General features: G+C 36.9%; 1 protein-coding gene across 1 annotated transcript; it reads right to left on the bottom strand.

Moving 5' to 3' along the window:
• Positions 1-3,604: 3,604 nt before the first annotated feature.
• Positions 3,605-25,228, bottom strand: RAD9B (RAD9 checkpoint clamp component B). The gene is made up of 11 exons (XM_043498336.1): positions 25,111-25,228; positions 22,638-22,708; positions 21,462-21,611; positions 20,109-20,223; positions 17,689-17,788; positions 13,169-13,275; positions 10,349-10,455; positions 9,779-9,843; positions 8,214-8,336; positions 7,124-7,409; positions 3,605-3,868 (listed from the first exon to the last, which is right to left on the bottom strand). The coding sequence occupies exons 1-11, from the start codon at positions 25,142-25,144 to the stop codon at positions 3,737-3,739; spliced, it is 1,290 nt and encodes a 429-aa protein (XP_043354271.1). The 5' UTR covers positions 25,145-25,228; the 3' UTR covers positions 3,605-3,736.
• Between the last annotated feature and the right edge of the window lie 19 nt (positions 25,229-25,247).

Raw genomic sequence — 25,247 nt, 5'->3', positions numbered from 1 at the left:
TCTAGACTTTATTTTCCTTTATTAAATCCTCTTCAATAGTGAGTCACCAAGACAAGCAATAGCAATCCTGTAGTCAAGAGAAGTAACAACCTTCTGAAGATATAATGCTGGTTTGTGTTACATACTGATAGGCAAGTTCAAAGAATGCATTTCTTACATTGCTGAGAGCCTAATCTTTGCAATATCTGCACCTTAAAGAACTACCACCTAATCTTTCCAACATAGTTGTGGACTGCCCTCTACCAAGCCATTTGGCTTACCTAAAAGACAACTTTTAAAAACTGTGTTCCATATGTGCTGTTTGTTCCAATGTCTCCTGAGTCCCATATTGCAACATAAACTACAATGCTCTGTTCTTTCACTCAAATGAATGACACCAGCCACTTCTCTTAAAGAGTGACTAAATTAACGAAATTTATGGTAATACACAAGAGGTCCACTCAGCTTTGCCAAACAGTCCCAGAGAACCAGTTTTATTCCAAAATGTGTACATAAGGACTGTGTAATGGCAAACATTCATTACTTTTGGAATTCAGTAAAGATGCATTCTAAGAAACTACACAAACCCCCACCCTCAATCAAAGTACAAGTCAAACTGAGTTCTTCTAATGTATTGAAAAGGCAGTCCTATGCCCATTCTCATTCAGTGAAGCAATCTTGAGCATAGAATGACAATGGTGAAGTCTGACTACTGTTTAGTAGGTTGCTGTGGGTAACAGACTGTTACCAGGATCAAACAACCAAACTCATTCTGATTTCTTTGGTTTTTTAGTGGGTGAAGAATTACTAAGTTCTAAAATGAAACTTTTCTAATTCACTGCATCTTGTTCCGTACTTCACAAAATGTGTCCTACAATATACAAGTCAATTAGATTAAAATACTTCTAATTTTAAAAAGATCTATTGCAAGGTGCTGTGGAAATGCAGATTGCAACTAGTTTTACACCTAAATGCCAGTCTTGCAAAAGTTAGTGGTCATTTATTATAGCAATAAATGTGTCTGGCTGTGCTAGAATTAAGGCTGTCAAGCTATTAAAAAAATAATTGCAATTAATCACAGTGTTAAATGATTTTCTATTGTTTAAATAGTTTTGGATATTTTCTGATTTTCAAATATATTGACTTCAATTATAACACAGAATACAAAGTGTACAGTTCTCACTTTATTTTTGATTCCAAATATTTGCACTGTAAAAAAAAATATTTTTCAATTCACCTAAGCGAGTACTGCAGTGCAATCTCTATCATGAAAGCTGATTTACAAATCAAGAATTATGTACAAAACATGCATTTAAAAATAAAACAATGTAAAACTTTAGAGCCTACAAGTCCACTCAGTCCTACTTCTTGTTCAACCAGTCACTCAGACCAAACAAGTTTATGTTTGCAAGAGAGAATGCTGCCTGCTTTTTGTTTATAATATCACCTAAAAGTGAGAACAGGCATTCACATGGCACTGTTGAAGCTGGCATCGCAAGATATTTAAGTACCAGATGCAGTAGATTCATATGTCCCTTCATGCTTCAACCACTGTTCCAGAGGACATGCATCTATACTGATGATGGGTTCTGCTTGATAACCATTCAAATCAGTGCAGACTGATGCATGTTCATGTTCATCAACAGTCAGATACCACCAGCAGAAGATTGATTTTCTTTTTTGGTGGTTCGTGTTCTGTAATTTCCACATTGGAGTGTTGCGCTTTTAAGATTTCTGAAAGCATGCTCTACACCTCGTCCCCTCAAATTTTGGAAAGCACTTCAGATTCTTAAACCTTGGGTCAAGTGATGAAGCTATCTGTAGAAATCTCACACTGGTATCTGCTTTGTGTTTTGTCAAATCTGCAGTGAATGTGTTCTTAAAATGAACAACATGTGCTGGGTCATCATCCGAGACTGCTATAACATGAAATATATGGCAAAATGTGGGTAAAAGTAGGAGACATACAATTCTCTCCCAAGGAGTTCAGTCACAAATTTAATTAATGCATTATTTTTTTTTAATGGGCATCATCAGCATGGAAGCATGTCCTGTAGAACAGTGGCCAAAGCATGAAGGGGCATATGAATGTTTAGCATAACTGGCACATAGATACCTTGCAATGCCAGCAACAAAAGTGCCATGTGAACACCTGTTCTCACTTTCAGGTGACATTGTAAATAAGAAGCAGGCAGCATTATTTCCTGTAAATTTAAACAAACTTGTTTGTCTTAGCGACTGGCTGAACAAGAAGTAGGACTGAGTGGACTAGTAGGCTCTAAAGTTTTACATAACCGCAGTCAAAAACAACTATGTAACAAATCTATATTTGTGAGTTGCACTTACATGTCAAAGATTGCACTATAGTACTTGTATGAGGTGAACCGAAAAATACTGTTCTTTTGTTTGCCATTTTTACAGTGTAAATATTTGTAATCAAAAATGTGAGTACTATCAACTTTGTATAATGTGTTGTAATTGAAATCAATATGTTTGAAAATGTAGAAAAACATCCAAAAATATTTAAAATTCAATTGGTATTTTACTGTATTTAACTGTAAGATTAAAACTAATTGTTTTGGGTTTTTTTGAGTTAATCGCCCGAGTTAACTGTAATTAATCGAGAGCCCTAGCTAGAATGCATGGATTTGCTACCCCACTACTTTCAATGTCACATGTATAGCCTTAATTCTCCTGAAGCAGTGTACTCCGTGGTTCAGGTGACTAAAACTATGGAGTCGGTAGAACAGTGGTTCTCAAACTGGGTTGAGACCCCAAAGTGGGCCATAACCCTGTTTTAATGGGGTTACCAGGACTGGTTTAGACTTGCTGGGATCTGGGGCCAAAGCCCAAGGGTTTCAGCCCTAGGCAGTGGAGCTCAAGTTACAGGCCCCCTACTGGGGCTGAAGCTCTTGGAGGTTTGGCTTTGCCCCTCCCAGCCCCGGGGTGGTTGGGCTCTGGCTTTGGGCCCCTGCCAATTGGGGCAATGGGGCTCAGGCAGGCTCAGACTTCAGTCCCCCCTTTGGGGGTCATGTAGTAATTTTTGTTGTCAGAAGGGCGTTATGGTGCAATGAAGTTTGAGAACCCCTGCTCTAAAACACCAGCACTAAAATGGGTTGGGGTGATCGTGTGCTTGACAATCTAAGATTCTTACTCAGTACTGGTGTAGTGCTGGATTAATGAAAATTTCAACTATAGTTTCAAGATGATACATCCATACAACTGGCTGACATAGAATGGTATTGACAGAGCATGAAAACACTCATGCTTAAAGCTTTATGGATACATATTACATATTTGCTAAACTTCCACATAACCGTTGGAATAAAAAATATTTACATGTTTTAACCTGTGACTATAACAGGAAATGATAAAACACTGAAAATCATTAAGAGTCTTAACCAGTCCCTTCTATTTATTTTTATTGTAGAAGAGGGAACCTGTACAATCAAATGAGCTCTGATTGTTCACTTGAGAGCTCGAAACTCTAGCCTTCTTAGGTGTTAGTGATTTTTGAGTTTAACACTAGTAACAGGCTAAAATATAAAATACAAATAACAGCAGTTTCTATTTATTACTCTAATTTCTATGTAATCTGAAAATAGTAGAAAACCCTAGGAAATTTTCAGAATGGAAGTGTTGCAACAAGTTTCTCTGTAAAATAGCCTGTAGCTATTCACTAGGTATTGAAGTGTACTTTACATGCATAAAGACAATTTTAAACATCTGTGAAAGGTTGTACAGGCACTACATATCCCTAGACAACTTGGGAGAGCTGCTCATGGTCAAAATCGTCTTCGACATCACTAGCTGTGGCCAAACTATGGAGTGTGTGGCTGATGACATCTTGCTCCTTAAATGAAACTGCTCCAAAGAAAAGTGAATGAAACTGGAAAATGCAATATTTAATAAAGTGAGTTTTTGTACATAAAATATTCCTGGGATTTTTTTTTACTGCCAATTTAAGTCCTTTGGGCAAGCACATTATTTAAAAACAACAACAAAAAACACCTTAGTAACCAGTGTAGATTAACAAACACATTTAGCATCTACAAATATTTCCAGCTGTCATTAGAGGTGTACCAGTGTATAGCAATTTGCCAACTGATTTAAATTGCAACCACTAATTCAGTATTTCAAAGTAAATTTGAAAGTCTAGATATGGGAAAACAGTTAAACTTGTACGTAAAGCTGCCTCAGAGGTTTGAATTTAACAGGGGAAAGATGTGAATATTGAAATCCTAAATATTTAAAATATTACATAAATGTAAAAGCAGAGATTATGCTTGTCTGCAGCTATGGTATGCATAGGGCATAGTTTTTGAATATACAGCGCGCTCGCTCTCTCGAGAGAGACAGATTTACATATAGTAGATGGAAATGAAGAAGCCATTGGCAGACGTGGTCTTCACAACGCTCTGGAAAACAGGTTTAGCTACTGCTAAACCTTTTCAGAAGAGCAGAAAGGAAAGGGTCAGAGGGCAGAAGAAATAATGGACAAGCCACTCCTCCCCAAGAGGAGGAGAGAAGCAGCTGATGCTGTAAGCAAGCACATCTGTCATTTTTGTGAAGACTGCTGCTGCTGTCCTTGATTTTACTGCTGTGTCTTCAGACACTACTTTAACAGGTAGCGATAACTGTAGAGCCTTCCACTGCTTTAAAGTAGACACTGAAAAGGCTCTGTGAGCAGGTGTTTGCTGGCATGTGTGTGTTCCTGTGAAGTCTTTGTGCAAAAAAAAAAAATTAAAACAAAAAAGGGGGGGGAGAACAAGTCAGCGCATGAGGTGGGGGTAATAGGAAGCATATAGGTGTCTTCCTCTAAGGGGTAAAGGAGGAAGAATTGGGTTCAAATCCTGGTCTGAGTAGGAAGGGAGAAAAATAATAAATCCAAGAGAAAACATGGACTTTTAATTTTAAGAAGTTTTCTCATTCATGTCTCAGAATACATACCTATTCAACTTGATTAAATAGTCGCTCAGAAACAACAGTAAGATTGCTCAAAAGCACTGAATTGTGACCATGCTGGTCCATGAAAACCAACAAGCACCCACAAGGGGTAGGAGAAAAGCTAAAGAGGGCAGGATTATGGCTCAGAATCAAGCATAGATCTGGAAATGCTGGTTTCTAGTAGCAACTCAATTATAGAGAGGCTCTGGACAAGTCACCTTCCCTCTGCTTCCTCTAGCTGTAAAATGGGGACAATATCAGGTGTCGGTGGCAGTTCAGCAATAAGTATTACAAGAGAAAAATTTGATTTGAAAAGACACTGATTATATGTTTAAGATAACGGAGATTAACAATTGCATTTTTAAACTAGCTTTATATTCCTTTACAGATCAAGCTCTTTTTAGAAGTTGTTTTGGTATGAAATGATTTTTTTTAGGGGATTTAGGCTCTAGCCAGTCAAATTTTATTTGTGCTAGTTTCCAGTGTAGCTTTCACTTTACTGTCACCTTAACTAAAGCGTATTCTCAAATCCATAAAGCAATAGGCATCGCATAAAGCTCACTATTTCTCAAGAAATCTACAGGTAAAGCCCAGTGGATTACATAGGAATTTACCTGTTACAGGAAGAAAAAATTCTAGTCCTGTATGATGAAAGAACCTCAAAGTGAATCAAGCATAAACTGATGCAGTGATATCAGCTGTACTCTAAGTAAAAGCTGAAATATCCCATTCATTATAAGCAGGGCTCTGTTGAACTCCATAGCTATGAAATCTACAGTTTCCATGATGATAAGGTCAGTGATTTCCTGCAAAATTTGCCATTTTGCTGAAACCTAAAGCCCGTCATTTTGTTCTATCTTCTTGCATTACCAGGACTGCCTTAAGCTGCCTCTTGCTCTCTAGCTTTCCTCATAAGAGGAGTTCATTGGCTTATAGTGCTTGCTGTCTATAGGATTGCATAGGTAATTGGGGGTGGGGTGGTTGTCTAGTAGCCAGAGCTGGAGTTCAGTTTGCAACTAGGGCATAGGGACAGCCAGAGAACTTAAGCAGCTAAGTAGGGCTATCTGGAGAACAGCACAACAGCGAAGGTGTGAGGAATCAGGCAGATATGCCACTGAAGCAGTTACAAGCTGTCCCCGTTTTCCCCCTCCCCACAACTCCCTGACACACAATGGAAAGGAAATAAGATGCTGAAATGGACTCCTAGACCACATAATGGAAACTTGGGAAGTACAGCATAGCAAAAAATCCTCACTCCAAAAAAATCCCTGTAAAAATAATTCTGTGGTGGATGAACTTTTTCCAAATATGAACTACAGGTAGGTGTGAAGGGAAGGAGAATAAAGGACATTGTGGGGCAGTAGACTGAATTAACATTGCCACAGAATTTGGGTCCATTGTACTGCAGAGTATGTGGGGACCTGTCTATAGGGGAACTGTTTAACTGTAGATTCTACAAATATTGAAAATCATACTGTTGCCCTGAACTTGACTGAAACAGCAATTTATATAGAACTGAACACTGTGGTGTGGTAAATGGGGTTGCATGTAGTAACTAAACCAGGGGTGGGCAAACTTTTTGGCCTGAGGGCCACATGGGGGTTCTGAAACTGGATGGAGGGCCGGGTAGGTAAGGCTGTGCCTCCCCAAAAGGCCTGGCTTCTGCCCCCCTCAGAATCCCCAACCTATCCAACCCCACCCCCGCTCCTTGTCCCCTGACCACCCACCCCCCCAGGACCCCACCCCCTATCCACACCCACACCCCGACAGGCCCCCTGGGACTCCCACACCTAGCCAACTGCCTTATACTCCCTGTCCCCTTATCCAACCCCCCAGCTCCCCGCCCCTTTACCATGCCTCTCAGAGCACCAGGACTGGCAGCTGCGCTGCCCCGCCGGAGCCAGCCACATTGCTGCACAGTTTAGAGCCCTGGGGCAGGTTGGTGGCTCTCGCAGCGATGTTGCCCTGCAGGAGCTTGCAGAACCTGCCACCCAGAGTACTGGTGGCATAGCAAGGGGAGGTGAGCCTCCCTGGCTGTGAACTCAAGAACCGGGAAGGACGGTCCCGCGGGCCGTATTTTGCCCACCTCTGATCTAAACAATACTAGTTTAAGTACTAGTTAGAAGTATTATTTTGCTCTCTGGTCAAAACTCATTTTTCTTTAGTTTACAATATAGATTTGATTTGGCATTCTTACCTTGTACTGATTAGAATATGAGGATTCTACTTCTTCCACAATTTTAATGTCACCTGCTGCACTCATGTCCAATACTTCTATGTTCATGTCTTTTTCTGAGATTATGGGAATAATATCTCCTTTTGATAGAGGTTTACTGCACTCTACAGGTGCCTCTGTGTTGCTATGTGCTCTTCCAGTCCAACAAGGCTTTTTTGAAGCTATTGTTTCTGTATTACTATCATTATCTGCAGAATTGTTTGAGACGTTTTCAGCATTATCTGCATGGGCCTTCATCGAGGTAGGCCTGAGGGATTAACAGACACATTTGTAACCTGACTTTGGATGTCTTACTAGATAAATAATAAAACCATATAAATAAATAGATATTACTAATGGCTAATGAAAAGCACAATGACTCTAGAACTAGGCTTTCATCTAGTGTGACCTTCCCCCCCCTCAGCTAAGCTTCATGGATTCCAGGCAAAATTGACAATAGTAAGAATGCTGCTGTTTGTTCTGCTGCAAATCTCTGATGCTGGCTCCTCTTGTACTCCTAAGGAGAGGGTATTGCACCAGTCCACTTCATGAAACTGAAGTGTGGGTTTGAGAAGGTAATATAAATCTACAGAAAGTCATTCCCCACAAACTAGAAATAGGGAGAGATCTGAAAAGGCAATGAGAAAGATGACACAGGCAACTAAAACAGTATTTTAAACACCTATTGGCTGTCACAAATTATGGTGACAAGTGCCACCATAGTATTGGAAAGATAGATATGTACTCTGGATAGGAGAGGCAGCAAGTAGGAAAAAGAGTGCCCTCCCCTCATTATTGGTGCACTGTCTTGGATCTCAAGTAGTCATACCAGCTCTTCATCTTCTGGTCAGGCTCTTTAATCTGAACCTGATCATCCTTTTAATCCAATAAAACATCTCACTTGTATGCAAATGCCCTAATATGAGTTACCATAGCGATGCATGCTGTAGCAGAACCAGTACATCTCTTCCCTCCCACCTCAAATCTAACGTAATTGGAAATTGCAAAAAAGGACAATGGATGTTCAACCTTTAGGAGCAGAATACCAAAACAATCCTAAATACTGCATTACCTTTTCTGTCTTTGTGAAAGGCATAGAGATTGCTGAGAGGATTCTCTATTTTCAATGTCAGCTAAAGTAGCGAAAACAAAGCTGGCTTCTACCATCATGTCCTCAATACTGAAAGCAATTGGTCTAAAAATGTAAAATCAGAGACTGAATTGTATGTGTAAATATATACATGTGGGTTTTTTTCAGTGGGGGGGGAGGAAGGAGGTTAGTTCATATACTTCTACAGATATATACATACAGATAGATATACACACACAAAGATGCTTGGTATAGAGTAGTGGTTCCCAAACTTGTTCCGCTGCTTGTGCAGGGAAAGCCCCTGGCGGGCCAGGCTGGTTTGTTTACCTGCTGCATCTGCAGGTTCGGCCAATCGCGGCTCCCAGTGGCCGTGGTTCGCTGCTCCAGGCCAATGGGAGCTGCTGGAAGTGGCAGCCAATACGTCCCTCGGCCTGCACCGCTTCCAGCAACTCCCATGGGCCTGGAGTAGTGAACAGCAGCCACTGGGAGCTGTGATCGGCCAAACCTGCGGATGCGGTAGGTAAACAAACCGGCCCAGCCCACCAGAGGCTTTCCCTGCACAAGCATTGGAACAAGTTTGGAACCACTGGTAGAAAGAGTATTTCTATTCACTACTCATTTAAGAAACATGAGAAACTTCTTTGTTTCCCATTACAGCTTTATATATTGCAGTGAGTAAGTACTATGGAATTTTGTGCTTAAAATAATTTATTACCAAAGGTGCTTCCACACTTGCGGACAACTTCTCAAAGTTCACATTTAAATAAAAAATTGTTTCCTTAACTGTTCTCAGAAAAGGAAACTGATGATCTGATATTCAGAGGTGTACTGAGCACCTGAAGTTTCCCTTGAATTCAGTGGGATGTGTGGGTGCTCAGCAATCCAGAAAAATCAGAAAAATTATGTTTTGCATAAGGTCTATCATAAAAGTAAGCTCCTTAAATCTGATAAACTATTCAACTTTTGTATTACTGTGGTTAATTACAAATACAGCTCTTAACAATAAGTGAAGGCTATTGGTTATTTTAGGGGGAACCACTTTATTGATATACAGTAGAACCTCAAAGTTATGAGCAGAGTTACGAACTGACCAGTCAACTACACACCTTGTTTGGAACTGGAAGTACGCAAACAGGCAGCAGCAGAGACAAAAAAAAGCAAATACAGTATAGTACTGGGATAAACATAAACTACTAAAAAAATAAAGGGAAAGTTGAAAAAAAGATTTGACAAGGTAAGGAAACTGTTTTAGGTGCTTGTTTCATTTAAATTAAGATGGTTAAAAGGAGCATTTTTCTTCTGCATAGTAAAGTTTCAAAGCTGTATTAAGTCAATGTTTAGTTGTAAACTTTTGAAAGAACAATATTTTGTTTAGAGTTATGAACCTTTCAGAGTTACGAACAACCTCCATTCCCGAGCTGTTCATAAATCTGGCCTGAGGTTCTACTGTAATGGTAAATATTACTCATAATTTAGACTGCAAATGAAAATGGAATGCAGTGCTGTTACTAAAATATTACTATACAGTTAGGTTCCCAAAAATGTACTTTCCAGACACATCAAAATGAATTGAGACAGTAGCGCTAGTAGCCTCTGCAAATGCTAGTAGACCCTACAAATGGAAAAGAAAGGATTATTGAAGTATCTTAAAACACAAATATTAAACACTGCATTTTCCTTTACATTTATCCCATGGATTAATCTTCATGGATTAGGGATACCAATCTACTGTTACATGTATTCATTTTTGCCTTCTATGCCCTGAGATTTTCCCAGAGATAATATTTTCCACATTTAGTATGAGATGCATTATTATAGCTATAGATTATAACATCTTCAATACATGTATGATAAATTAATCTTTACTCAAACCTCAAGCTTTTACAAAAAAAATTATCCTCACTTCCCTGTTCCCCACCATACCCTCTGAAGGTAAACCTCCAGTGCTAAAAGGAAGCCTGCTTTTATGGCTACCTCTCATCCAGGTAGTAAATACCACTGTGCATGTGAGGCACTGTATAACAGCTGCCTCAGTGAGAGTCCTGCAGTGCCATGGTTAAACATTATATATACTACACAAATATCTTACTATCAAGAACATTTATTTGTATCTTTACCCTCAGTTCTTTAAGGCAAAACGTTACTTCTGAGTCTACTCCAATTTGAAAGTAGTCAAATTCATCTGGATTAAGATGTATTTTAGTGTGCATTGTCTTTGAAAAATCTGTTCAAAAATTACAAGAAAGGCAAGGATTAAAAACAGAAGGTGAAATTCTAGCCCCAGTAAGTCAGTGGGGCCATGATTGCATTCACAGGCCCTGAACTAGATGTCTTTTGGACCAGCAATTGTAAAAGTCTAACAATAACTTACAAACATGTATACGAGTATTTAATGCAAATATATACTGACTCTGATATTGATAATTATGAAATATCAGCTGAAATATTTACACCTGTTATCTTCCAAGAGTAACCCCTTCTAGCACAATTACAGTGGAAAACAGTGTATTAGAAAAAAGATTCCAATAATTCCATCTAATCACAAAGAAGAGTAAATCACTTCTTAAAATAATTTTAAGCTTATCAAACAATTAACAAGAATTAACAATCAAACAGGAAGTTACTATCTTGACAATGTCATGAGGAAGACTGGAATTCAGAAAATTAAGTTCCATTTAAGAGAGCTGTAAATCAGACGTCAAAGTTGTTTTAGGTAAAATACTCTTGAAATGCTTTGGTTAATGTAATGGTTTGGTCTAAATTCTAAATTCATTTTTTAAATTTAAATTCTAGAATTTACCCTGTGACCTATAAGTTAAAGGCAAATTTATCTGATTATTTAAGTTAGCTTAAGATGACTATTAAATTAAATAAAGCATTTAAAATATTACTTAGAACAACTTCTAATGTTCATTTCCAATTATTGTTAATGCACCCTACATTTTTTTCATCCTAGGGTTTGACCCTGAAGTCCCTTGTGCAAAGTCCCACTGACTTCAGTGTTGATAAGGTGTTCATTATAAGCCCTGTATTCAGCAGTTTTTTATTTAAGAGTTTATTTTAAAATGTAAACATTCATATGGAGGCAATTGCTGTGCGATTTTTTTAAATAGCTGTCAACTATGATTAAATCTATCTGAAGTATAAAAGAAGGCAAAAAAAATTAATTTTTCTTTAGATTTGGTTTCCTGATTTTTTAACAAAATAGTCTTTCACTGACATTGTACAATTGATATAAACAAGGGAAAATGTTAAGCAGTTCATTTGTAAGTATTAAATTTTTCACTTATAATGAACATTGCAATTCTCTTAGTTACTGTAAGAAGAATGAAAGATGTTCTCCATTCATGGGTGCTCATCTTTGAAGAGGTGCAGAAATAAAATATAAGGACATTTTTATTATGTGTGTGTGAGTCTCAGAGAGGTGCAGTATATATTAAAGCAGTATGAATAGTGAACTCCTGTGGAAACCAGTCTCAAGTCTTTATTCTTCCTGTTGGAATTTTTGTCTCTCAGCCTCCATCCATGCACAGTTGTACATGCAACAATAACCCTGTAGAGTTCTATAAGGTAGAAGAACCACAATTTTGTAATATAATTGCCAACTCACAAAATGTAGGATCTGTAATAAGCAAATGAAGGCAGGTCTAGGGAAGCGGTGTCATCCCTTCCCTCTCCATCTCCAACACCAGGCTGTTTTTCAGGGTTAATATTTTTATAGACATCCAAACCACCACTAAATCATATATTCAAAGGTATAAATATTGCTTTGGTTGCACAAGTTTATATATAGAATGTGGCTTAATATGTTCTGTTAAGCAAATGTTTTATAATACCAAAAAAAAAATTCCTCTGTCTCCTTTGTCCCTCCCTTCTTTCTCTTCTTACTCTCCTCTTTTAGTTCTGTTTCTTAATGAATCTTTATGCAGATTTTTCTCAAATTATTCATCCTCTTTAAATATATACTTGTTTCTAATAATGTCTCCTTCTTGAAGATGTAATCTATTTTCTCTTCTCTCTTTCACAACCTGCTCCATTTCTACTATTTGAGCCTCTCTGCCCTCCCTTTCTATAGCCTTCCCTCACACCAATCCATACACTCCCCACTGCTTGCAAAAGCATCTTTTTCCTTAACTGCACCACCATCAAACTGGACCATTTCAGGAAGGATGCAAAAGTGTGGGGTCTTACTCTCCAAATGCAGTGGCAAATGTTTCACAGGAAGCATGGGTTACAAAGTACATTTATAGGTGTCTCCCTCAAAAAGTGTATGAATTGATTACACTATTGTAAAACTGTATTAGTAGCATTACTTTCTGGTGCCGTGCACGAGAACACTATCCTATAGAAACAAATTTATATTTTCAAAATACTTCCAAATCAGCTGTCAGGAAAACACTCTCTCCATCTTATATTCTCACACATTAGTGCACAACATAACACTACTAGACCAGCTAAAATGTAATATTGCTGTCATACATTAACTTTTAGAAATATGCTCATTGTCAATGATGGCCATTACAATGATATTATTTATGTTTAAATATTTATCTCCTCCTCTTCCAGTTTGTTGCTCTTTCTTTACAGCTGACGTAGAATAATGATCTCCGTTCAAGCCCACAGCAAATTGTGTAATTTATACCTTGATGTACTGCTCTGGGTGGCATCTACTATTGATACCAAAAAAAGTCTAACTGATGCACCAGTACAGGTTTCCTCAAAAACTTTTAAGGGTTACAGTCCTATTTTTAATTTTCTATCCTGGCATCTTCTCTGATCTGAAACCCTCTGCACACATTTAACTTAATTTAAGATATCTAAATTATCAGTTTAACTTCCAGCCATGTGATACCTTTTCCCACCATGCTGCAAAGTTATTTATTTCAATTGTTTTAAAGCACCCTTATCCTTCAAAAATATTGTGAATTAATTCTTACCAATTTCTTCCTCAGTATAACTCTTGAAACAAACTTTCATTGGTGTAACAGCTACAGTTACTTCCTCTTGACAGGTTGGAAAATGAATCATTATATCAGTCAGCAGCCTAAGAAATTTTGTATAGCATGTTAAGATTAGTTTGGACAACAAATTACTATCTATTCACGTTAGTAAGAAAAATTAGTGTCACTTTGCCATAAGAATTGGAAACGTTTCAAGAGAAAATATAGGTTGTTGTGTATTATCCCCCCTTTTAAATGTGATTTAATTGTATTTTCTTTTCTTTTAGTATATGATGATTTTATATATTATGCTTCAATAATGTACAATAATTATATTTTTATCTAACCAGTACTGTTAAACAGTTAATATCTAATTATCATGATAATTATGACAATCTTAATGTGATTTTGTTTTCCTTTTAGTATTAATATATCAAGAGCCAAATAAACATTTTAGATACATTTGCCATCATCATTTACATTTATGCATCACAAATTTCAGTGGAATCCAGCAGCAATATTTTTATTTTTACTTTGTTCATAAATTTGTAGGTGATGGAAAAGCAAAATTCTTGCATTAAATTTTGTTTACTACAGACAAATAGGTTCAATTGATGGCTGTTTCTCCATATACTGATTGAAGAAAGAAATACATTGATCATTCTTTTCCCAAGGAATGCTGACATATCTCCTCCAACCCCCAAAGGCTCTGGGTTGTAGTTGTAGCAACTCTCTCTCCAGAAAAGGAAGGCCAGGACACAGCTCTCTCCAAAACCCCTCAACACTGCTTCCTGAGTTGACGTGGTGGGAATAATCTCATTAAGTAGAACAATAGAATGTAAGTACTTTGGGGTCAGTGACCTTCTTTTTACTGAACATCTGTACAGTCTGTATAACAATGGAGCACAGAGCCTTGACTGGTGTCCCTACGACCTACTGCAATATAAAAACTAAGTGGACAAAAATCCAAGACCACTCCCATTTCCCTTTTTTTTACATTGAGAATGATTCCTCCCAAATCATAAGTAAAAAAAAGACCCATGATAGAAGATATTTTATGCAAGGCACAGAATTATTAAGACCCTTAAAAGTATTCCTTCTTGTGTAGTCTATCATGACAGTATCCACTTCTTGATATTTTAAAAAAAGATGGTCTCGTGCTTTACATCCTTTTTACTGTTCTTTTTTTTTTAAAGTCAAGTGTGACAGTTTTTTCAGCTTGGCAAAAACATCTATTTTACATTATGAACTGCTTCAATTTTTAAAAATAGGTTCATGAAAAATGTCATGGATGTTTACCAATTTGTCAACTCTATTGAATTAATGTTTATTTTTAAAAAAAATCGACTCTGCACATACTGGTATTCAGAGTCATGCTATAGGTAACATTATAAATATTTATAAACATTTGGCCTTCACATGATGTGTACCCAGTCACTTCCTACTGTGAGCTTTGCACCAAGTCTTCAAAAACACATTTCAATTATAAAAACAATATCATGTAAAGTCTGTTTTGTGGCTTTACAGACTTCTATTTCTATAGTATCTGAACAATGAAACTGAGAAAGGGATAATGGAAGATATGGACCTAAATCCCCTACACTGTTTTTGAAATGTTATTAACTTAAATATTTAAAAATATGGGAAGAACTGTAGCTGTTTATGTCAAGCATTCAAAATAGTAGTGATGTGCTTTTATCACAAATGATATTAAGGAGGATCTTCCAGCCGGCCCATGCAACTGTTGTCGTTATTAAATGATGATGATGATATTTTGTTTTCCTACAACATTTTCAAGTTGAAGATCTGAAAACTCTTTACAAATAGTAATTAATTAATACTTTTAAGAATGCTGTGTGTTGGTTACCCCCCATTTTACAGATGAGGAAACTGAGGAACAAAGAGATACAGGATCCTATTCAGTGCACACTGCAGTCAGTGGAAAGACTCTAATTGACTTTGATGGATATTGGATCAAGCCAGAGCTTGTTACAGAACTCAGTTTGTCAATCTTCAAGTCCTGTATTTAAACACAATAAGCAGCAGCTAATGCATTCCAGAATGTCACTGGCATGATCTCTGAAAAACAGCAAATTTGTCAATATAAGACCAACTGAGATATAACTTTGTCAGGCTAATACTCTTTTGTATAGGTAAATACTTTTTAAACCTATATACACTTTTAATGGCTACAGGAACAGATTGCTCTTGTTCACTGTTCTAGAATTTTCTTTTCAGAAGACGAGCTAAAAACTGTCTATATATGTTCAGCTGGCATGGCACATTTAAGAACTGTACTTTTAGTACCCTTACAATATTTGTTCCAAACTTGACTGCCCCATTGGTAAAAAATATTTAGCTTTTTTCTATTTACGTTAATATGATGATTGAATTTTTTTTCTGACTTGTGCTAAAACCAACTATACACAGAAAGCCAATGGAGAATTAAAAACTTTTCTATCTTCATACCACAACAAAGGCTTAATTCAAAGCCCAGTGAAGTCAATGGAAGGACTTCTATTGTCTTCAGTGCACTTTGGATCATGCTCTAAGTCTCTGAGGTATCTTCTCAAGACATATTCTCCCTGACCAAGTTCTGACCAAGCTCTCAGTTCTGACCAAGTCACTGGTATATCTTCCGTGTATCTTAGCTCCCTTTTGTACACTCAAAAATATGCCTGCCTGATGTACAAATTTGCATTTGGACAAAGACTATTAGATATTAAATAATCCTTTAATTATAGCATTAGCACGTGCAGCAACTGACCTGTTGTTGCTAAGCTCAGTTTGAAAACTGTATTTTTTGCGAATTAACAATGAGACTGCTGAAAGCAGGGAGCATGTTTAAAAAAAAAAATCCTAAAAAGAGAGCAATGTTTCAGCGAATAGTGTAGAAAGGTTTGGCGTATATATGACTGTGATACTACTGTTGTTTTTACGGAATGTCCAAACACTTCCTAACTAATGATGATTTCTCCCAAAAGCAGTATTTAATCAAAAGATTTAAAACTTCAAAAGAGTTGCTTTTAAAAAAACATACAGATAAGAACTATTTCTTTACTTCGAAGAATTGACTGAGATGAGTAAGACTGCACATCAAAATCCCTGGTATTTTCAAGTGCATAGTATAATTACTTCTGTGCAGTAACCAATGTACATTATAGTATGCAGTGTTGTTGATATTACCTCACCCACCTCATCTCTCTAATAGGCATTATAGAAAGGTTGATATTTCATTTTGAATTGGTAACCATTATATGAATACATTTTTGCTATAAAATTCCACTGCTTATATTCTTAATAGTAATTTTCAATAATAAGGTCTTTGCAAACAAGGCTTTGTGAGAGAAAATCAGTCTATTCTGCTGTTTTGGTAACTTTTTAGTTATTTTTCCTGTTTCAAAATATGAAATGCAAATGCTTTGCTATCATTTACTGTCACTGTAGCACCATGATTAAATATCTCATTATCTTTTCCTGAACTGGGGGAGTAGTGTAGCTGCCATAATCAGGATTTTAATTGCCAGGAGTAATACTCAGAATATCACAGTCATACTCCTGACATATACCTCAGTCCCCTTCACCAAAAGTATACAACAAAGAATACTACAGTATTTTTCTTTTTTCTAGAGGTAAAAGAACATCTGTTTCACAAAAGTTCCAGTAATCTCTCCCCATGCCAATATTTAATGTATTTATTGTGAATATATAAAATATAATATACAATTATCAATAATGCTAAAGGATGGTTAAGGTGAGAGAATTTGACTATGTAAAAATTAAACCTTCTTACTCAACAGCAATGTTGAATATACACAATCAAAGTGTATTTTTTGTATAAAAATAAATTTTTGCTATCTTTTACCTTTGTTAGTGCTGCCACTAGGGAAGAATAACGTGATTCATATCTAACACATTCATCATCACCAACAAAATTGTTAATTAAGTTCAGTTTTAGAATCTTTATCATAGCAATAATGCAGGAGCCAAAATAACCCAGCTCAATTTCAGACTCCAGGTGAAGTTTGCAGCAATGATAGTCAGACAATCATCATTTTCTTTGTTAAACTGAGCAAATTTAATCTAGAAGTCATGGAGAGACAATAAATGTTGAATCCCATAATGCTTGTTACAGAAAGCCACTTTTCAGAGTAGAACTGCGCTTTAGGTAGCTATTATAAAGTTTGTAATTTTACCTTTAGATTCCTTTGTCTAAACAACTCAAGCACAACTTCAGTATTTATGATATTCTGTAGGAGCTTCTGAAAGCTGCTAGTTATACATTATACACTTTACTCAAAGTTGGATTAATGGCAGGGCTGATGCAGCCATGACCTAAGGTCCCCAAGATGTAGTATTATTTAGTATAGTAGCGTGAAACTAATCAAACATTGGTTATTACTATGTGACATTTAGGTGCCCAAAATATGTTCATCCCTGATTCTCTTAATTGGACTCTGTGTGAACTACTTCCTCCTATATTATTTCTAAAACAAATAATATACTGAATTCATTACCTTGATTGAATCTTCAGTACATTAGGACACATATGCCTGGAAAAAACAGCTTGTAAGGGTTCACTTTCATGAAAAGCCAGGTTATGAGTTTTTACAATACCTAAAGATATAGCATAGGTATAGAAATTAACACGTTTGCATGTTATCTTAAACTTAACAAATGTTAAATTAACACTTTAATTAATCTCAGTAAAAAAAAACCCAACAAAGGTCCCATTCTGCCTTGTGTGGAAATAGCTTGCCTAAGTATAGGAAACTCCATGAATTTTAGCTCAGTTTCCTAGGATTTCTTTCATCATGAAAAAAGATGAAGGTTCCACTTCCAAAACTTGTGGGTCTCAAGAGTTCTCTCTGAATCTCAGGTGATCTACAAGAGCAAAGGGTCAGCCATGTTAGCCCCCAGAAAGTATATTTGATGTTTGGGGTGTAAAAGAAAGGCAGAATGGTTGGCTGGTATAATAATAATGAAAATAATAAACTTCTATAAACATTTACTGAATAGCTATCTTAATTACCATCTACTATTGCATACAAAAAGAAAAGGAGTACTTGTGGCACTTTTTTGCGAATACAGCCTAACACGGCTGCTACTCTGAAACCTATTGCATATAAGTATACAAATACTCTGAGGCTTAGGTTTTATGAAAGATGGTGTTTAGTGAGCTGCAGTGAATATTGAGAGATGTCACAGGCTTGTTTTCACTATCAATGTATGTGTCAGGTTCTCTTTACTCCACTGTTCAAATTAATAATTTTTATTAATAAAAACACAAAAGGTTATCAGATGAATAACCTTTTGCTATCAGGTTCTCTGTACATATATAGCAAGTTTATACAAATACAAATAACATTTAAAACAAATTTTAAAAAAGGAAGATTATATACTGTTACATTTTTCCAAATACACCTCTAAAAGACTAACTTTCAAAATTAAATATAACCCCAACAACAAATGGCAAGAAATCTGTTATTTCAGTGTAGCACATTAAGCTAGCACTAAATCAAACTCATTGCCTTGAGCCGTAATACATTATTTCCTCTTATTAATATGAAATAGTATGTTTCAAATATTAGAAAATGCATTATGTACCATAGTTCTGCTTAGTATACTGGCAGAAATAATTATAATGGTACTTTAAGGGTTCATTTTCCAGCAGAAAGTGATTGTGCATCATTGTCTTCTACTGGACGGAATATGTCAGACCTTTCATAAATTCACAGAACCATATAACTTAGAGATGGAAAAGACTGATTAGATCATCTAGTCCATCTAACTACCAAAACAAGCTTTTTCCCTTATAATGCATTTTCAGTATTTTGTCCCACCTAGTTTTTAAATGTGCACACAGTAGAGCATTCACTACTTCCCTGAGGAAACTTTCCACTATTATACCAGATTTCACTATCCAAGTTTTTCCCTGATATTTTCCCTACATTTTCCCTTTCTTAACTTCATCCAATTACTCCTAGGTACATCTCCTTGTACTATCCCAAGACCTCTTCAAATGTATCAGTTTCTTATTCTGGAAGTTAGTGGAGCAGCTCCTTTGTTTTGGGAATTGAAGTTTGTGAGTTCTGTTCCCCATGCCACATGCATTTATTTGGATGATGAACACAGTATAGCATAAGCCACCATGGATCGTTCAAAGAATTTGAGGCATAAAATAAATCTTGTTATAGTCACCATGTTTACTGTACAGGACCAGGTGCATGAAAACAAACATCATTAATGATTATGATGCGAAACTGCTCTTCCATCTACCAAATGCTTATTTTGTAGAACACAACTGTTATGACAAGTTCCCCTAAATAACTAACAAGCATCAACATTTTATAAAAGTAATAATATTACATTCTGTGAGAAAATTAACAAAAAATAATTATCTATCATATGAGTAATTGCAGCTCAAAAAGAGAAAATCAGTCTGTAACAGCAGATGAGAACTGAATACACTAGTGCCTTATAGGCAAAAAGAACGAAGAGTACCTGTGGCACCTTAGAGACCAACAAATTTATTTGGGCATAAGCTTTCGTGGGCTAAAACCCACTTCATCAGATGCATGCAGTGGAAAATACAGTAGGAAGATATACACACACACACACATACACACACACACAGAGAACATGGAAAAAATGGGTGTTGCCATACCATACTTTACTTTATAAATTAAATTATATTATATTATATTCTACAAAACCACTTTAGATTTTATTAGGTTGCAAAGCTTTTCAGTTTGCAAAGTCAAGCACCCAAAACATAGGAAATGGTTGCAAGAATATTTTATAATGGAAAATGTTAGACACAACATTCTGCCAATGACAGAAAATAAGTTTAATAATCAAAAATACAAAGCTGACAAAATATTTACAAGTTTAAAGTACTTAATGTTTCTATAAAGTCATATTACATTTAACCTACCATGTTTGCAGAAGAGCTTAAATGTTATATGGCAATCATTAACATTTGTATAAATGTTGCACTTCTCTACATTCCTTTCTAGTGTGTTTAGACATCTAAATACGGGGAGGACTGACTGTAAGAAAAAGTGCATTAATAGTGTGCACCTTAAGAGCAACACAAAGTATGCTAAATAGTACGTGAATCACAAATGGAGACAAAAAAAAAGCAATGACAGCAAGAGTCAGGCAAATCAACACAATCACATAATTAAAACAAAGTTAAATTAGCAAAAGCACAGGAGAAAGATGGATCCATGAGTTAATTCTGTACATACAAATATGTTTGTATTTTTATTTCCAAGAACAGAATTTAGTGTACATCAGCATCATCAATTTTTTCTAACCTGAGGGCCAAATATATTATTTCAAAAGGTCAAAACCCCACAATCAATATTTTGTGGCAGATTCTCTGCCCTGTTCTGCTTCCTTTGGAAAGCTCAGGCAGTGTAAAGAGAGAAGAAATACGGTTTCTGGAGGACTCCTCAATAGCTGTAAAGCCAACATAGCCAGCTCTTACCCCTTCCTTCCCACAGCCCATGGTGCAGGGGAGGCATGTCAGGGGAGGACAGGGATAATGGCTGGAGCATGTGTTTCACTCTGGATAACCCCAGCTGGTCCATGACTAAAGACTACTGTAACCTGGGCTGGCGTAGAGAATCAAGGAGTCCTATCTAGTTGTTGGTTTCCAAGCTTTGCTTTTTTCCCCTCTCCTGCGGTGACTGAAGTGGTTGTGTGGTAGAAGTGAGCCACCTTTTACTACCTGCTGCTCTCTTAATCTCCGGCAGACCCTCTGAAGCGCCTATTCTGATATCTTTAGAGCTTCCACAGACAGGCAAGTAAGCAGGGAATGAAGAAACCAGAGTGACCCTCTCCTCCCACCCCTGCAATGCAACAGGTGGCCAACAGGGCAGCTAATGAAAGCTGAAACAAGGATGGGACAGTAACTGCTCAGAGTGTACCTGGCTCTCACCAGACCTGCTCTTGGGACAGCAGGGTAAATGGTCAGAGGCAATTAGAAACATGGTGCCCCCTACTGCCTCTCTGTAGCGATGAAGCTGTTTTAAACACTTCAATTTAGATGAAACTGCAGGGCATAGCTCAGGGAACACATCTAATCATAAATAAATAAAATTTTGTTCCTACCTCAGTTGTCTTGAGGGCTACAAGTTAGAGTTTTAAAGGCCACAAATGGTGAATTCTACTCAAATAGAGTAGTATATCATCCTGTCCCCAACAACACTCACAATTCCATTGGAAAGTTGAATTGCCTTGCTGTTTAAAAAGTCATTTTTACCAGTCCATTAAGATTTACCTTCATTACTAATTTACATGTAAGGGGTAACTGTCTTTTTTTCCGACACAGTTCAGATTCGGCTGTCCAGCAGTAATGTTGAAAAAACATAGATGAAAAGAAGACACATGCACATGCTGATCTTGAAGAGTTCACTGATCTTAGAGCAAGCTAAAAATATAATTAAAAATAATATTTTATTACCTTGAAACAAAAATGGATGAAATGTATATTTTTATTTAATTCTATTCTCCAATATCATATATAAGAACAAAACACATTATATAATGTATGTATAAATCGAATAATAAATATAGCAGATGGTTTGTTGGATGCATATACATAAATCATCATCATGTTTAAACAAATCAGTTTTACTCCTCCTGCTAGTCAGAACTGGTTGATAAAATCTAGGGCCCCAATTCAGCAAAATGAGTGCATGTGAATAGTTCGACTTTATCCCAGTGGGACTATTTATATGCTTAAAATTAAGCTTGTGCTTAAGGGCATTGCTGGATCAGAGCCTCTGGTAGCAAAATCTAATAGTTCCTTTCCCTCATCTAAGTGGGGTATTATTATCAAGGGTCTATTAATGCCTATATGAGAAGGCTGGTTTACTTTACAAATTAAAAATATATCTCCATTTTTTATCTGATGGTCTGCAATCACCCAACTTAAGCTATGATCTTTGCACAAGTTAAGTAGGGTTAGACCTGGTCAGTACGTGTCTGGATGAGACCACCACAGAAATGTCAAATTCTGCAGGAAGTGGTATCAGAGATTCTGCAGGTGGCATTCTTCCCTTTGAGTCAGAAATGAAGAAATGTTGGAATATGGTCTTAAGAGGTAATTTTAAATTAGATGTAAATCTGAGACCCTGACCACTTGTCGTCATTAAAAATCTGTGGCATTAATCCTACTGTCATAGACAAATTCTAGTTTGGCAACTATGAAAAAGCAGGAAAACTATAAAAAGCAGAAACAGAGTTTCCATGGTATCATTCACATAGTTAAGATGATACCCAAAAAATTGAATGTGGCTATGCCAAAAATGTGAGGCGGTAAGAAAGAGAAATTGAATTATGCTGTAAGGCATGTATAGAAAATTTTTCAAAAAGCTATCTAAATTAATGTTGAGACCGTATTTCCCCATAAAAAGCCATTTAAATTATTTTAAAAAATCCAAAATGCACTTACACCTTTTTCATTTGGGTCAAACCAAAACTCATCACTAATTCGTGCTATGGCATGTATTGCTCTTCCAAACACTGTAAGAGAAGACAAAAGAAATGTGCTATTTGCATTCTGTATTTGGTTAAATAAAACAAAAGGTGATATAACATTGTCTCCAGATTAATTAAAGAAGAGAAAAATTCTAACTTTCTTACATATATTTTAAAAGAAAGTTATGATGTAATGAGGAGCATAAAGGCAAAAATTACTTTTTTACAGCAAATCTCTTCTGTATTGCTCACAATGGCAGCAGAAAGCACCATAGGTTGAACTTTTCAAAAGTTGCTACTAGTGCTGGCTACCTCAGTTTCAGGAGCTGAACTTGAGATAACTTGGGTCTGATTTTCAGAAGTGCTAAGCACCCACAAACCCAACTGCTCAGCACTTTTACAAATCAGCCCCAAGGTACATTAGATTGGGCTCTTAAAAACTGATGCACATAAAACCAGTGAAAAGAAAAGGAGTACTTGTGGCACCTTAGAGACTAACAAATTTATTTGAGCATAAGGTTTCGTGAGCTACAGCTCACTTCATCGGATGCATTCAGTGGAAAATACAGTGGGGAGATTTATATACATAGAGAACATGAAACAATGAGTGTTACCATATACACTGTAACCAGAGTGATCAAGAAAAGGAGTACTTGTGGCACCTTAGAGACTAACAAATTTATTTGAGCATAAGCTTTCGTGATTTACAGCTCACTTCATCGGACATTGTTTCATGTTCTCTGTGTATATAAATTTCCCCACTGTATTTTCCACTGAATGCATCCGATGAAGTGAGCTGTAGCTCACAAAACCTTATGCTCAAATAAATTTGTTAGTCTCTAAGGTGCCACAAGTACTCCTTTTCTTTTTGTGAATACAGACTAACATGGCTGCTATTCTGAAAAAAAACCAGTGGTCACAGCTGAAAAATCTGGCCATGGAGCCTTGAAGCCATTAAACAAAAATCAGAAAGCACACCACCAAATAAAGACAGCTATTAAAGGCAACATTTCCACTGAGTGGGACTCCAGTATCTGACCTATTGAGTCCTTACCTCCCATACTTAACAGGAACTTGAAATTACCAAGCTATATTTGTTTTTATTTTGTGCACCGGGTCAGCAGTGACGCATTACTCAATTAACAGAGTTAGTTCTTAAAATACAGTTACAAAGCCATCAGGAAGCACAAGAGCAATGGTTTTGGTCTAGGTCTTATACTGAAATTTGCTATTAGGACTACTAGCTTTTAGGCATTAAAACAGCCAACTTATTTAAAGATTATTGCTGTATATATTGAAAGAAACTTTAAGATTGCATGGCTGAAATAAAATAGTTTTTGAAACAATATAGGAGTACCTTGATAATTTACATTAATGACTGGGAAACCCACCATAATAATCTTAAAATAACATCATGTCAAAGATGATCACCAGAATAATGTTTCCCTAAGACTGGCTTTCTTTAAAATAAAATTTAAATATGTAAGGATAGTCTTGTATCCAAAGAATTACTACTAGTAGTAGTTTGAACTTGTATCACACTTTTCTTTCCATAGACTGATTTTACAAGAGTGTAAAAACCAGTATGCCCATTTTATAAATGGGTAACCGAGGCACAGCAAGTTACATGCCTTGCGCAAGATCACATAGCAAATCAATACCAGTCAAAATTAAAGGCCAGATTTTCTGACTCTCCCTCTCCTTTGATCTACACATCCCAGAATCCTTGGTACTGGCAGCTGCGGCACTGCCTTTGAACCACTGAAATTAATGCAAAGAAAGATTCTGTTGGGGATATGCAGAGCCCTAATTGCTCAAATGACCGACAGACTCCTTATTTAAAAGCAGACATTTTACATACCAAAAAGTCCTCCTCTTTCTAATAACAACATTTTAAGGTCCAGCAAGTCACACTTTGTCTTAAATTACATGGCAACATCTGTTTAAAGTATATTTTGTATGACAGAAATAGACAAGTCTTAAAATCCAAATTCCAGAGGCCTTTGGAAACAACTCAATAAGTAGCTGTACTTTTCATCATGTTGCACAAGGGTCTGCATGTTCTGCATGCACTTGAGGAGCCACTGAGCTCTGCTCACAGGTAGGGACAATAGGGTTTTAACAGAGCTCCCATTACCATTCCCACCAGGTACTCTCTGGGGAAACCTGTCGGGTTGATAAGAGACCTCGTGTCACCGATCTCAAGCAAAACGCACTCAGAAGGCTGTGTGTGTGTGTGGGGGGGGGGAGGCCTTGCAGCAATATGGCGCCATTGGCTTCCACATGCCCTCACATTGTTCCAAGGGATCTATGTAGCCTTGGCTCTCCACCCCTGAACATCCACTCTGGAGGTCCATCACCGTGTCCCCAGCAGCAGGTCTCAGCCTGCTCCCTAGTTCATGGTCCCAATGATGTGCTCCCCTGAGCAGCGCCACACATCTCCCCACCTCTGAGGTGGCTGCCCCCAATCACACACTTCATGGTTCAGGGGTTAGGCGACAGCACCTCACTCAGGCCTTCCCACCCCAACCTCTCCCCTCACACAACACGCCCCAAAAGGGCGGGAAACCAGCCAGTCGCCTGA

Source organism: Dermochelys coriacea, chromosome 15 (genome assembly GCF_009764565.3).
Source record: "Dermochelys coriacea isolate rDerCor1 chromosome 15, rDerCor1.pri.v4, whole genome shotgun sequence".
In the NCBI taxonomy this organism is placed as follows: domain Eukaryota; kingdom Metazoa; phylum Chordata; order Testudines; family Dermochelyidae; genus Dermochelys; species Dermochelys coriacea.
The sequence above is the reverse complement of the archived record's forward strand: the minus strand, read 5'-3'. Positions and strand labels throughout refer to the sequence as shown.